This window comes from Hypanus sabinus, chromosome 2 (genome assembly GCF_030144855.1).
Source record: "Hypanus sabinus isolate sHypSab1 chromosome 2, sHypSab1.hap1, whole genome shotgun sequence".
Taxonomy (NCBI): Eukaryota; Metazoa; Chordata; class Chondrichthyes; order Myliobatiformes; family Dasyatidae; genus Hypanus; species Hypanus sabinus.
In genome coordinates, this window is record NC_082707.1 from 95,105,276 (window position 1) to 95,120,238 (window position 14,963).

At 41.0% G+C, this 14,963-nt stretch overlaps 1 protein-coding gene across 1 annotated transcript in view; it reads right to left on the reverse strand.

Moving 5' to 3' along the window:
• Positions 1–6,659: 6,659 nt before the first annotated feature.
• The window catches only part of ubxn7 (UBX domain protein 7), a 107,325-nt gene continuing 99,021 nt past the window's right edge, over positions 6,660–14,963 (reverse strand). The window contains exon 11 of the mRNA XM_059950614.1: positions 6,660–9,756. Coding sequence (XP_059806597.1) covers positions 9,595–9,756 — 162 coding nt within the window. The 3' untranslated portion in view covers positions 6,660–9,594. The remainder of the gene's footprint in view (positions 9,757–14,963) is intronic.

The window sequence follows — 14,963 nt, forward strand, 5'->3', positions numbered from 1 at the left end:
TCCTCTCCCACCCCCCCCCCCCCGCCACTTTCTGCTTTCCGCAGGGATCGCCCAAACATGATAGAATCTGGACACAATGCTCAAAGAGGGCAGATTCATTTTGTACACCCTCCACAAAAGATGATTTGCCAATTAGGAGTTTTATAATCAATCAGTAGAGGACTAGCTTTTTATTTAGCCATCCTGAACTGAAAGGTATGAGTTACAATTGGAGTCTGTTAAGACTCTTGACACAAGGATGTAAAATGATGGCTTTCTCTTTCAATTTAACTATGTAACTATAATTCAATGTTAAAAATCCTTGTTATGAAATGATCGGCACCAACAGTCCAAACCCTTCAATGCTCTTAAAATCACCTCTAAGGTCATTTCTTCCTTGCCTCTTCTTGGTTAAGTCCATCATTCCCTCATACTTTCAACTCAACTCGCCTGCAGCCTTTGAATGTAAAACATAGAACACTACAACACAGTACAGGCACTTTGGCCAATGAAGTCATGCCGACATTTTAACATTCTCTTAAGATCAATCTAATCATTTTCTCTTATATAACCCTACATCTTTCTATTACTCATCTGTCTAAGACTTTCTTAAAAGCCCCAATGTATCTACCACTCTGGCAGGACTGTGTGAAAATATTTAAAACCCCTCCTATATTTTCCTTCAATCACCTTAAAATTAAACTCCCTGGTATTACATGAGGAAATCTGCAGATGTTGGAAATTCAAACAACACACAAAATGCTGGTGGAACACAGCAGGCCAGGCAGCATCTATAGGGAGAAGTGCTGACGACGTTTTGGGCCGAGACCCTTCGTCAGGACCCTGGTATTAACTATTTCTTCCTTTGGGAAATATCTCTGGCTGTGCACTCTGTGTCTCTAATCATCTTGTATACCTCTATCAAGTCACCTCTCATCTTCCTTTCACTCCAAAGAGAAAAGCCCTAGATCGTTCATTTTATCATCACAAAACATGCTCTTCATTCTATGAAGCACCCTCGTGGAAACGTCCAGAAACTTCCTATAATGAGGCGACTAGAACTAAACACAATATTCCAAGTGTTTTCTGACCAGGATTTTATAGAGCTGCAACGTTATCTTGCTGCTCTTGAACTAAATTCCCTGACTAATGAACACGCCATATGCTTTCTTAACCACCCTATCAACTTGCGTAGCAACTTTGAGGGACCTATCGATGTGGACTCCAGGATCTCTCTCTTCCTCTATAATGTGAAGAATCATGCCATTAACACTGTATTCAGCCTTCAAATTCCTCCTTCCAAAGTGAATCAGACCATACTTCTCTGGGTTGAACTCAATCTGCCACTTCAGTCCAGCTCTACATCCCATTAATGTCCCAATGAAACATACAACGAACTTCTACACTATCCATAACTCAACCAATCTTTGTGCCATCTGCACTTATTAACACACCCTTTCACTTTCTTATCCACGTTACTTATAAAAATCACGAAGAGCAGGGATCCCAGAACAGATCCCCACGGAACACCAACTTCCAGGCAGAATGTGCTTCATCAACTACCACCCTTTGTTTTCTTGGCAAGCAAATTCTGAATCCAAGCAGCCAGGTTTTCCTAGATTTCCTGCCTCCTGAATTTCTGAATATGCCTATCATGGGGAATCTTTATCAAATGACTTACTAAAATCCACAGTTATCAATATACTTTATCACATCCTCAAAAAATTCAATCACACTCTTGAGGCATGACCTGCTTCCAACAAAGCATTGCTGACTATTCCTTATCAGACTATTCAAATGCTTATAAATCCTGCCTCTAAGAATCTTCTCCAAAAATTTGTCTACCACTGAAGTAAGACTCAGTGGTCTATAATTCCCAGAGTTATCCCTATAACTTTTCTTGAGTAAAGGGATAACATTTGCCACTGTCTAATCATCCAGTACTACTCCTGTGGCAAGGATGTAAAGGCCATTGCCAAAGGAGCAGCAAATTCTTCCCTCATTTCCCATAGTAGCTGGAAGTTCCCTCAGAAGTTCCAGCACATCCTTTCCTATAGCCAGTATATTCAAACATATCAGCCTGCTGTCCTCACAAATGTCAAGGTTCTTCTTACTGGTGAACAATGAAGCAAAGTACCAAGGACCAAGGACCTCCCCTACCTCTTCTGACTCCAGGCACATGGTTCCTCTTCTACCCCTGATCCCTCACTCTCGCCATCCTCCTGTGTAGAATGCCCCCCCTCTAGTTCTCCTAAGTCCATTCTTAAGCTCCTTCCTGGCTACCTTGTAACCATCTAGAACTTGTCAGCCATGGACCCTTTATCTTACATTCCTTTCCCCACCTCTATGGGACAAACCTATGCAGAACTTGCAAGTGCTCCCTAAACAAAGTCCACATTTTCACTGTGCGTTTCCCTGAGCACATCTGTTCCCAATTTATGCCAAGTTCTTGCCTAAAAGCTCCATAATTCCCCGTCCCTCAAATAAATATTTTCCCATACCATTTGCTCCTATCCCTGTCTTCAAAATGCTCACCAACTGAGAGGTCTGACACCTGTCCAGGTTCATTGCTTAGTACCAGAACCAGTTTGGCCCCTACTTTAGTTCGCCTGTCCACATATTGTGTCAGGAATCCTTCCTGGACACTCCTAACATATTCTGTCCCATCTTCTTAATGCAGTATGTTTAGGTGCCAACTACACCACCTTTCTCCATCCTTGTCTGACTGGGCAAGAATGCACTTGTCCAATTCCAATCTCATCTATCGAATTGACCCAGAGAACCAACTACAATTGTTTGTGTCCACATGCCTCACTATTATCCACCCACCACAAATCCTGGATTGCTTTCCTATTGTCTCCTCAGCAAAACACAAAAAGAAAAGCCTGCATGCCCATGTCCAGTCTATTTTTTGAGGATGTGACTAAACACAGTGATGAATTTGGAGCAGTAGATGTAGTGTATATGGATTTCAGCAAGGCATTTGATAAGGTACCCCAGGCAAGGCTTATTGAGAAAGTAAGGAGGCATAGGATCCAAGGAGGCATTGCTTTGTGGATCCAGAACTGGCTTGCCCACAGAAAGCAAAGAGTGGTTGTAGATGGATCATATTCTGCATGGAGGTCGGTGACCAGTGTTGTGCCTCAGGGACCTGTTCTGGACCCTTACTCTTCGTGACAGGTTAATAAGTTTGCTGATGACACAAAGGTTGGAGGTGTTGTGGATAGTGTGGAGGGCTGTCAGAGGTTACAACAGGACATTGATAGGATGCAGAACTGGGCAGAGAAGTGGCAGATGGAGTTCAACCCAGATACGTGTGAAGTGGTTCATTTTGGTAGGTCAAATATGATGGCAGAATATAGTATTAATGGTAAGACTCTTGGTAGTGTGGAGGATCAGAGTGATCTTGGGGTCCCAGTCCACAGGACACTCAAAGCTGTTGCACAGGTTAACTTTGTGGTTAAGAAGGCGTACTATGTATTGGCCTTCATCAATGTTGGAATTGAGTTTAGGAGCCAAAAGGTAATGTTGCAGCTATATAGGACCCCAGCCAGACCCCACTTGGAATACTGTGCTCAGTTCTGGTTGCCTTACTACAGGAAGGATGTGGAAGCCATAGAAAGGGTACAGAGAAAATTTACAAGGACACTTGCCTGGATTGGGGAGCATGCCTTTTGAGAATAGGTTGAGTGAACTCGGCCTTTTCTCCATTGGAGACAGAGGATGAGAGGTGACCTGATAGAGGTGTATAAGATGATGAGAGGCATTGATTGTGTGGATAGTCAGAGGCTTTTTCCCCAGGGCTGAAATGGTTGCCACAAGAGGACACAGGTTTAAGGTGATGAGGAGCAGGTACAGTGGAGATGTCAGGGGTATGTTTTCTCACTCAGAGAGTGGTGAGTGTGTGGAATGGGCTGCTGGCGACGGTGGTGGAGGCGGATACGATAGTGTCTTTTAAGAGACTTTTGGATAGGTATATGTAGTTGAGAAAAATAGAGGGCGATGGGCAAGCCTAGTAATTTCTAAGGTAGGGACATGTTCAGCACAACTTTATGGGCTGAAGGGCCTGCATTGTGCTGTAGGTTTTCTATGTTTCTGTATCCAACTCTCACACTCTCCTTCAATGTTCTTAGGTAACTGAATTAATATCTGAAGGTCCGTATAGGCATCTTCCATTACAGAGGGAATGCTGAAGCCATTGATCCATGACACTTACACTTTTCACTGGCCATCAGCTTCACATGCAGCCAAAATGAACTGCTTACAAACTGATGTGGGACCTGAGGATGGGCTTACACACGCTCACAGCACAAAGTAAAAGTATTATTTCTGCTTTTAATATCACATCTGCCCAAACCCAATCACTGTTGGAACCCTGTCATCTAGACTTGAGTCAAACACATCCCTAGCCAGCATGTCATACCTACTCTCTAGCTAAGTGTAAGCCTGTGTCATAACTTGAAATATCCAAAGACCTACCATCACTACTCACCTCAGTTAAAGTTTTAAATATTTTTAATTCTGTATCTCTCAAACTTTCTATGGTTAAAAATTCTGCTAATTAATTTCTGTAATTCCTTCCAGTCCTATAGCCTTCAAAGCCTAACCACTTGAGGAACTCTTATTGTAATTTCTATGACGATAGTCATGTCATCACCAAGGTGTTATATTAGTATACAGACTAAGCTTTTGGTTATCTGCCCCGATCTCGCCTTACCTGAAAATCTGAAGATGCTGGAAGTTTGAAATTTTAAAAATACAGGAAACACTCAGCTGATCAGGCATCTACTGTAGAGAGAAAATGGTTGAGAAAAAGAGAAAACCAGTTAGTTTTAAGTAACAGTGAAGGTGGGGGAGGGGAGAATACAAGTTATTTATGCGGAATATTGTTTTTCTCTGGCCACTCATACAGTACAAACCCCATTTTCAGAGAAGTTGGGATATTTTCCAAAATGCAATAAAAACAAAAGTCTGTGATATGTTAATTCACATGAACCCTTATTTAACTGACAAAAGTACAAAGAAAAGATTTTCAATAGTTTTACTGACCAACTTAATTGTATTTTGTAAATATACACAAATTTAGAATTTGATGGCTGCAACACACTCAACAAAAGTTGGGACAGAGGCATGTTTACCATTGTGTTACATCACCTTTCCTTTTAATAACACTTTTTAATCATCTTGGAACTGAGGATACTAATTGTAGTAGACTTGCAATTGGAAATTTTGTCCATTCTTGCTTGATATAAGACTTCAGCTGCTCAACAGTCCGTGGTCTTCATTGTCTGATTCTCCTCTTCATGATGTGCCATACATTTTCAATAGGAGATAGATCTGGACTGGCAGCAGGCCAGTCAAGCACACTCACTCTGTGTCTACAAACCCACGCTGTTGTAGCCCGTGCAGAATGTGGTCTGGCATTGTTCTGCTGAAGTAAGCATGGACGTCCTGGGAAGAGATGTCGCCTTGATGGCAACATATGTCTCTCTAAAATCCTAATATACGCCTCAGAGTCAATGGTACCTTCACATACATGCAACTCACCCATGCCATGGGCACTGATGCACCCCCATACCATCACAGATACTGGCTTTTGCACCTTTCGCTGATAATAATCAGGATGGTCATTTTCATCTTTGGCACGGAGAACTCGAAGCCCGTTTTTTCCGAAAACTAGCTGAAATGTGGACTCATCTGACCACAGCACACGGTTCCAGTCTTTCAGTCCATCTGAGATGAGCTCGGCCCCAGAGAACTCGCCAGCGTTTCTGCATAGAGTTGATGTATGACTTCCTCCTTGAGTAATACAGTTTCAAGTTGCATTTCTGGATGCAGCGATGGACTGTTAAGTGACAATGGTTTTCCGAAGTACTCCTGAGCCCGGGTGGCTATAATTGTCACAGTAGCATGACGGTTTCTTAGGCAGTGCCGCCTGAGGACTCGAAGATCACGCGCATTCAATAGTGGTTTTCGACCTTGCCCTTTACGCACTGAGATGTCTCTGAATTCTCTGAATCTTTTCACAATATTATGTCCTGTAGATGTTGAAAGACCTAAATTCTCTGCAATCTTGCATTGGGAAATGTTCCTTTTGAACTGACTAACAATTCACTCACGAATTTTGGCACAATGGGGTGAGCCACAACCCATCCTTGCTTGCAAAGACTGAGCCTTTGATGGATGCTACTTTTACACCCAGTCATGATAACTCACCTGCTACCAATTAGCCTGCTTAGTGTGGAGTCTTCTAAATCAGTGTTACTTGAATATTCTGTGCACTTTTCAATCTTATTTTAACTCTGTCCCAACTTTTGTTGAGTGTGTTGCAGCCATCAAATTCTAAATTTGTGTATATTTACAAAATACAATTAAGTTGGTCAGTAAAACTATTGAAAACGTTTTCTTTGTACTTTTGTCAGTTAAATAAGGGTTCACGTGAATTAACATATCACAGATTTTTGTTTTTATTGTATTTTGGAAAATATCCCAACTTCTCTGAAAATGGGGTTTGTACATATCAAAACCCCACCCTTCTTCATAGCTTTGTTTGTATTATTGGTTTTATACTGTCCTCATCTCAAGCTTTTCCTATATTTTGTAACACTTTAACTGGCCCCATGAACTCAAGAACCAGATGATCTTTGAAAATTGGGGTAAAAAATACATCTATACAGCTGTTAAAAAGCAAACTATAAATTTTATTGATTGAGGTTTACAAAATGTGATATTGGTTGACGCAATCCTGTAATGTTCAAATTATTCAGTTTACTGGTTCACTTGGTCAGATGTGTGGGAACTGCCTAGTCTTTGGAGATCTTATCCAGGCAGTCTACTTGGGAGTATAAACTCATGTTTCACAAACTGAATAACTGAAGTACTATTAAAAACACGTAGTAATCTGACATGATTTAATATTTCATTGAGATTTGGATGAAGAATTGATTACAGAACCTGGGTGTGCGATGCATTGATCTGCTTTGTTTAGCCATTTACCATCTTCCTTTCACAAACAAGAGAGAATCTGCAAATGCTGAAATACAAGTAACACACACAAAATGCTGGAGGAACTCAGCAGGCCAGATAGCACCTATGGAAAAGAGTACAGTTGATGGTTTGGGCTGAGACCTGCTGAAGGGTCTCAGCCTGAAATGTTGACTGTACTCTTTTCCACAGATGCTGCCTGGCCTGCTGAGTCCCTCCAGCATTTTGTGTGTGGTATCACCTTCTCTTACAATCACGGAGCCATTTTGGTCCATCAAACCCATGCCAGCTCACAAAGCAATCCTATTCCTCACTAATTTCCCCCATTGTAACCCTTTCTCCCACATTTTCAAAGAATTGATCAAGATCATATCATATATCTGATAGTTACAGATTAAATGCAGAAAATCAGTGGACAGAATTCAAATATTATTGACCATCTTTTTTCACAATTAGACTTCTGATCTCTCTTGTCCAGTTACATTATCACCAGCATGTTTATAATACAGCCCAACAATTTCCATATCTGTGAACTTGAAAGTGGCTAATTTTGAACATTATTTCATCAATCAAATTCTTGTTTAATTGCTAATGTTTATTCCTTTCACAGAGTACAGAATGTTCATAGCCTCTGCTGGAAAAATTGATTGATAATTACAGGGATCAAAAACCTTAATTGGCAGAAAAAAAATGAACAAGGGACTTATTCTGCTATGATGCAATGCTCACCATACTTAATTACACACGGTAACAGTCTATTTCCAATATGGCTCTTTCCAAAGTGACACAGAGCTCCTCCCACTTAATTATTTTTTCTTAGTCAGTCTCACACATTCTTACTTTACAGTTACCTGACCCCAGACACACTTAACTGTTCTCATTGGTGTCCACCTTCCCTTCAATGCACAATGCTCCCACCCACCCCCACCCCTATTGTCCCTTTTGGGTTCGATCTCCTCCTTTGCCAACCCTCACCCTCCCACCCAAAGGGTCCCAACTGTTCCAAACAATAATTCAATACCAACCATCCCCTAGCACATAGTCTCCAGTGTTTCATGCTCTCTCCATGTATGTACAAATGCCTGCAGAACCATACAAGATTTGCTCGCTGTGTTCATACAACTTTGCCAAAGATACTTATTATCAATATACTCTCTCAAATTCCTCTCCTCCTCTGAAAATGAAGGACCAGGCCTGAAAACAGCCATAAAACACTGATTGTTCCCAGCAGGACACACTAACATTGCTCACTCCCTCCATGGTACTGGCAGATATACATAGTTGTTTACTGTCCTTCATTGAACCCCAAAACTGCATCAATCACACATTAGCACCACCATCACTACCACATCCCTATCCCAACTCTCACCCATCACAGTTTGGGGCTTGACTACACCTCAAACCATTCTCAATGGGTAGGTTGCTCATCTCCAAAGTTTACCATGGAGGATCCTGCTTCATCCAACCCCTCAAATTTGTAACATGACACAAACCAGAATGATAAGCAGGATCACAAAGAAATTTATGTCAGGAACCAGGTACAAACCTTGAAGTTTGATGTTGACAGAAATGAGCACAATCACTCAATTCTTGACCTTACATGGAATAATGGACTATGTAAAAACCCTCAGTATTAACCTTGCTTTACAGAACATAGAAGCTTCACTCTGTTAGCTTAATGTCAAGGATCAAATGTGTTTTCACAGGACTCGCTGCTCTAGTCAGATGGGCTAGATTGCCTCGGGTCCCTTTAGAGCAGGGGCTCTCAACCTGGAATCCATGGACCCTTCGGTTAATGCTAGGGGTCCATGGCATAAAAAAGGTTGGGAACCCCTGTTTTAGAGCTTGTTGATCTTGGAATGATGCACTAAAGCATTAAATAATCATTCCACAGCAACTTGTGCCTCAAAAGTGCAGACTAAAGTAAAGTTGGTGGCTTTAGACCCAGCATGCCAGACCTATGAGATTATATCTGGCTATGCTGAAATAACTCCACCCATAACATAAGGACATGAATTCCAGCACAGGCCTGAGCTGGGTTGTTTGAAGATATCAGGACAACTGAAGATGCATCATAGTGAACAACATCAAATTCCTATCACGCACTTACAGCCTAAATATGCAACACTACCAAGAGACAAAATCAAATCTTTTTGGATGCCAATCCCATCATTTTGCATCCTGGTTCCCCACCGATTCCTGTAGTGAACTGCTCTTAGTGCGAGGAAAGCTTCCTCCTAGTAGTAAAAATGCAAGGCTCTTGTAGATTTTGGTTTTGGCAACTTGGAGCATTGCCAAGACCAGCAGGTGTAGGGGGACAAATACAAATGAAACTGATGTCTGGTATTGTCCAAATGTAATGGGTCAAGCATAGAATGATGGACACTTTATGAATAACAAAACAAAAATTATATCCAGTGTTCTATGGTCCAGTAAAAAGGGTTCTTCGTTTGGGAATCAAAAAGTATTAAGAATTGAGTGTAGATCACCAAATTTCTTCACATCAGTTGTCTCACTGGGTCCAGTAAAAAGATGAAAATACATAGTTCTCCTTGTTCAGGCTGAAGCCAGGTTATCACCAACCAACCAGATCTTGCAACATTTGTATAAAATCTTTTTTGCACTCCCAGGTTAATTTCGCTCCTGAACAAAGACAGTTTCCTGAGGACACAGTCCAGCTTCTTGAAGTGTAATTTCATAGTCCAAGTGGGAGAGCTTCCTGCGTGGAAAGTTGGTGACCAGTTCAAACCGCTCATTTGGGTATCCTTTTGACTGGATGTGCTTCACCAGTGCCTGAGAGAAACACAAAGCAAAAGAGATTACTGAGTGACACAGGAGAGAAGCTTTGCTCAGAGTAATAGCTATCTCCATTATGGAGTTCAATGCTGGACATTTAAATCTCACTTCAAACAGCTTTGGGCTACAGTTAGGGTTTCCACTCCAGAGTAAACACAAATTCATTCAGCTGGGTCATATAGCTCATCTCCTCCTCCAGGATACATTTACTTGAAGAGGGGCAGAAAACTCTTTTTTGAGAATGAGTGCCCAAATTGGCAATAATCTTTTTAAAAAATTCTCTTGCATGTCATAATTATGAACAGAGATTGTCATTCATTAGTAACAATAATGATGGATTTCTTAAGGAAAAAAGATTGAGTCCTTTTGCTTATTTACATGTATTCATGGTTTTACTATTAAAATACAACAGAAACAAATTAAAATATAATTGTTAACCTATTAAAAATATTAATATTTTAAAATATTGAAAAATAACAATTTCCAAATAGCATTCTTATTGCAACCATTTACTATCCAAATACTGATAAGTACTCCAGGTCTGTAAGGATTTCAAAACACATCATTCAGTCACATATTCTTGAACCAACTAGCTTGTAGCAAGAAGGCGTGAGACATGTTCTGTGAAAACTTCTCACTGTTCTTAGTTACAAAACGTCATTTGTTGCTTCATTTGGCCGTAAAGATAAACATTATGGTTTTAAAAAAATTATTGGTAGGGTTTAAAGAATCGAGGGGAGTAGGTTCGCCACCTATCAGGATCTACTGTCCACCAACTGCACAACCAATGCAAGAACTACATTTTGCTGTATGAATCCTGAAATCAACTTGGCATTTGTACCTTTTACGCTAGAGAATTTCACGGATATGAAACTTCTTTAGTGAGCGGAAGCATAGTCATCAAGTCCCACTCCATTCAACAATTATGAAGAATAATGAATTATATAAAAATAAAGTTACAAGCTTTAAATTATAATTTAGTTATAATTTAATATAAATGTTGCCATGTTCAAATCTGCAGGAACTATCCCGCATTCTATAGAAGTTTGGATGATGATATCCATGGGTACTTCTTTTAGTCCCATAAACTTCTTAAGCAATTTTAAAGCTAATTTTTAAAAATGTTGTTTTCATTAGAATCTCAGTTCCCTAGCATTTTTAGAAAATGTTACATTCTCTTCCTCAAAATATTTGTTTAAATACTCTGCCCTTTTTTTTATATGCTTCCCACAATAGATTCTGCAATTTTTGACTATGTGACCCATGATTATCCTCATTAACTTGGCTCTTGTTATATATTTGCAGAGCTTTTATAGTCCATATACTTGTAACCTCATTCTCAAAATTTATTAAGAAACAGGAGCAGAAGTAGGCCACCTGGCCCATTGAGCCTGCTCCACCATTCAGTAAGATCATGGCTGATCTGGCCATGGACTCATCGGCACCCATCTGCCTTTTCCCCATAACCCTCAATTCCCCTACAGTGCAAAAATCAATCTAACCTTGTCTTAAATGTATTTACTGAGGCAGCTTCCACTGCTTCATTGGGCAGAGAATTCCACAGATAAAGCACTCTCTGGGAAAAACAGTTCCTCCTCACCTCCATCCTAAATATACTCCCCCAAATCTTGAGGCTATGTCCCCTTGCTCTAATCTCAACTACCAGTGGAAACAACTTTCCTGCCTCTATCTTATCTATCCCTTTCATAACTCAATGTGTTTCTATAAGATCTCCTCTCAATTTTCTGAATTCCAACGAGTACAGTCCCAGGCAACTCTATCTCTCCTTGTAGTCTAACCCCCTCATCTCTGGAATCAAACTGGTGAATCTCCTCTGCACTGCCTCCAAAGCCAGTACATCCTTCCTCAAGTAAGGAGACCAGAATGCATGCAGTACTCCAGGTGCGGCCTCACCAGTACCCTCACAGTTGTAGCATAACCTCCCTGCTCTTAATTTCAATCCCTCTGGCAATGAAGGCCAACATTCCACTTGCCTTCTTGATAGCCTGCTGCACCTGCAAACCAACCTTTTGTGATTAGTACTCGAGTACTCCCAAGTCCCTCTGCAGAGCAGCACACTGCTCATTTTTACCACTTAAATAATAATCTTCCATTTTTCCTTCCAAAGTGGGTGACCTTGCATTTACTTACATTGTTTTCCATCTGCCAGACCCCTGCCTACTCACTTAACCTATCTATATGTCTCTGCAAACTCTCTGTATCTTCTGCACAATTTGTTTTTCCACTCAATTTAGTATCATCAGCAAACTTAGATACACTCTCGGTCCCCTCTTCCAGATCGTTAATGTATACCGTGAACAGTTGCGGGCCCAGCAGTGACCCCTGCGGCACACCACTGATTGCCAAATAGAGTAACACCCATATATCCCAACTCTCTGTTTTCTATTAGTTAACCAGTCCTCTATCCATGCTAATATATCACCCCCAACTCTATGCATCCTTATCTTATGGATAAGTCTTTTATGCGGCTCCTTATTGACAGCCTTCTGGAAATCCAAGTAAATTATGTCCATCTGTTCCCCTCTATCCACTGCACCTGTTATATCCTCAAAGAACTCCAGTAAGTTTGTCAAACAGGACCTGCCTTTGCTGAATCCATGCTGCATCTGCCTGATGATCCATTTCTTTCCAGATGCCTTGCTATTTCTTAAAAATGATAGTTTCAAGCATTTCCCAACTACAGATGTTAAAATAACTGGCCTATAGTTACCTGCTGTTTGCCTACATCCCTTTTTGAACAGTGGCATAACATCCTCCACCTTTTAATCCACTAGGACCTGCCCAGAGTCCAGAGAATTTTGGTAAATTATCACCAAAGCCTCTACTATAACTTCCGCCATTTCTTTCAATACCCTGGGATGCATTCCACAGGGACAGGGGACTTATCTATCTTCAGGCCCACAAGTTCCCTCAGCACTAACTCTAGTGATAGCTATGTATCGAGGTTCTCACCTTCCATTGCATCTATAACCTCTCTCTTTGGCACTTTAGATGTGTCCTCCACTGTGAAGACCGATACAAAATAGTCATTCGAAGACTCTGCCATTTCCTCATTACCCAATATCAATTCCCCCTGCTCATTCTCCAAGGGACCTACATTCACTTTAGTCACACTTTTCAGCTTTACATGTAAGGGGGTTTTCTTCTTTGTGAGGGGGGTTTGTTTCTCTTTTGTGAGGGGGTTTTTTTGTTTCTTTTTCTGTTACTGCATCTGTTAATCAAAATGGCTTCTTTGTTTTGTTAAAAGTAGGACTGCTTCTTTGTTGCGAGAGAGTGCTGGAAGCTTGTTTGGGTTAAAATTTACTGGTAACGAGAATTGTGTTCCTTTGTTAACCAATTGGGATTAATGTTGTTCTTTCTTCTGAGTCTGTAAGCTATTGTTGGCAGGCGTTTTGGGTGAATTGGCGCGAGGGGGTGAGAGAGAGGACGCGATGCTGTAAGCTGGGCGAGGAACGGACCCCAGGCAGGGGTCCGAGGCCAGGAGGTACCATGAGGAGAGGGGACTAGGATAGATGTGCTTGGTTGACCACTTCAGAGGGTCCTGTGCTGCGAGTCGAGGAGTTTGGAGGGGATCGAATGGCGGCCAGAAGACTTCAGTAATTGAGCTCCAACGTTGTGCAGGAAGTAGTTTGGACTTTGATAAGTTTGGCACCTTTTCTTTATTTTCTTTTCCTTCATATATACTGTATCATTATTAATCACTTAGTTATAGTAATCTTTATAAATTGTAACCATTTAATCGCATGTGGTGTACTGTCTGTTCTTTGGCGAGGCGGGGACATCACACAGCATCCACACAAGCTGATTACCTAGTTTGGCAGGGCCGAAGGCTGCTCCCCCTAGACGAGAACGAGCTGAGTGAGCCTGAGGTGACCCGGGGGGGGGGGGGGGGGGTGTTACCCAGGGAATTATAAAAACTTTTACTATCCATTTTTATATTTTGAGCTAGCTTATTTTCATAATCTATCTTCCCTTTCTTTATTGCTCGCTTAGCGATTCTTGGTTGCTTTTTAAAGTTTTTCCTATCTTCCAATTTCCCTCTACTCTTGGCGAATTTGTACGACTGGAATATACTTTTGTGGAACACTATGAAAAATCTCTTTTTCAACAGTCTTCCACTGTTCCTCAAACATCCCACCATATAGCCTGTGTTCCCAGTCTACACTAGCCAAACCTCCCTCATCCCGTTGTAGTCTCCATTATTTAGGCATAATACACTGCTTTTAGATCGAACTATTGCACCCTCCATTTCTATGAAGAATTCAATCATACTGTGATCACTCTTTTCAAAAGGATTCCTAACTACAAGATCACTAATTTTACCCGTTTCATTGCACAGGACCAGATAAAGGCTAGCACGTTGCCTTGAAGGTTCAGTAACATGCTGTTCTAGAAAGCCACCATGGATGCATTCTATGAAGTCCTCCTCAAGACTGCCGCGACCACCTTGATACACCCAATCTATGTGCAAGTTAAAGTTCCACTCTTACATGGCTCAGATATTTCTCTGTTTATTGCCTGGCCACTGTAATGTTTCTATTCGGAGGCTGATAGACAACTCCCATCAGTGATTTTTTTTCCCTTTACTATTCCTAATCTTTACCCCAATGGATTCAACATTCTGCAACTTAGATCTTATATTGTCTCTCATCATCACTTTGTACTGATTTGTGCCACAAGTTCACTGACCTTATTTTGAATACTAGTGCCCTTACACTCATTATGCTTTTAAAATCTTGTAATCATTTTCTCTTTTGCAATTGACTTCTTTTTTTACTCCACTCTTATTTTTTCTCTTTTTTGTCCTTTGCTTTTTCTTTATCTTTATCCACACTCTTCTCTTTTACTTTATCCAATCTGTTGAACCCACCCTTCATACTATGTAGTTTAAAGCCCTATCCACAGCCATAGTTTCGCAATTCGCTGGGATCCAGGTCCTATCAGGTGGAGCCTGACCCGTTGGTACAGTTCCCTCTTTCCCTAGTACTAGTGCCAACTTTCCATGAATTCAAACCCACCTCTCCCACACCAGTCCTTGAGACATGCATTTAACTCTCCAATCTTCTTGACCCTGTGCCAATTTGCACATGGCTTAGCTAGTTATCCAGAGATTACCACCTTTTTGGTTCTGCTTTTTAATTTAGTCCCTAGCTGCTAAAATTCCCTCAGCAGTACTTCTTTCC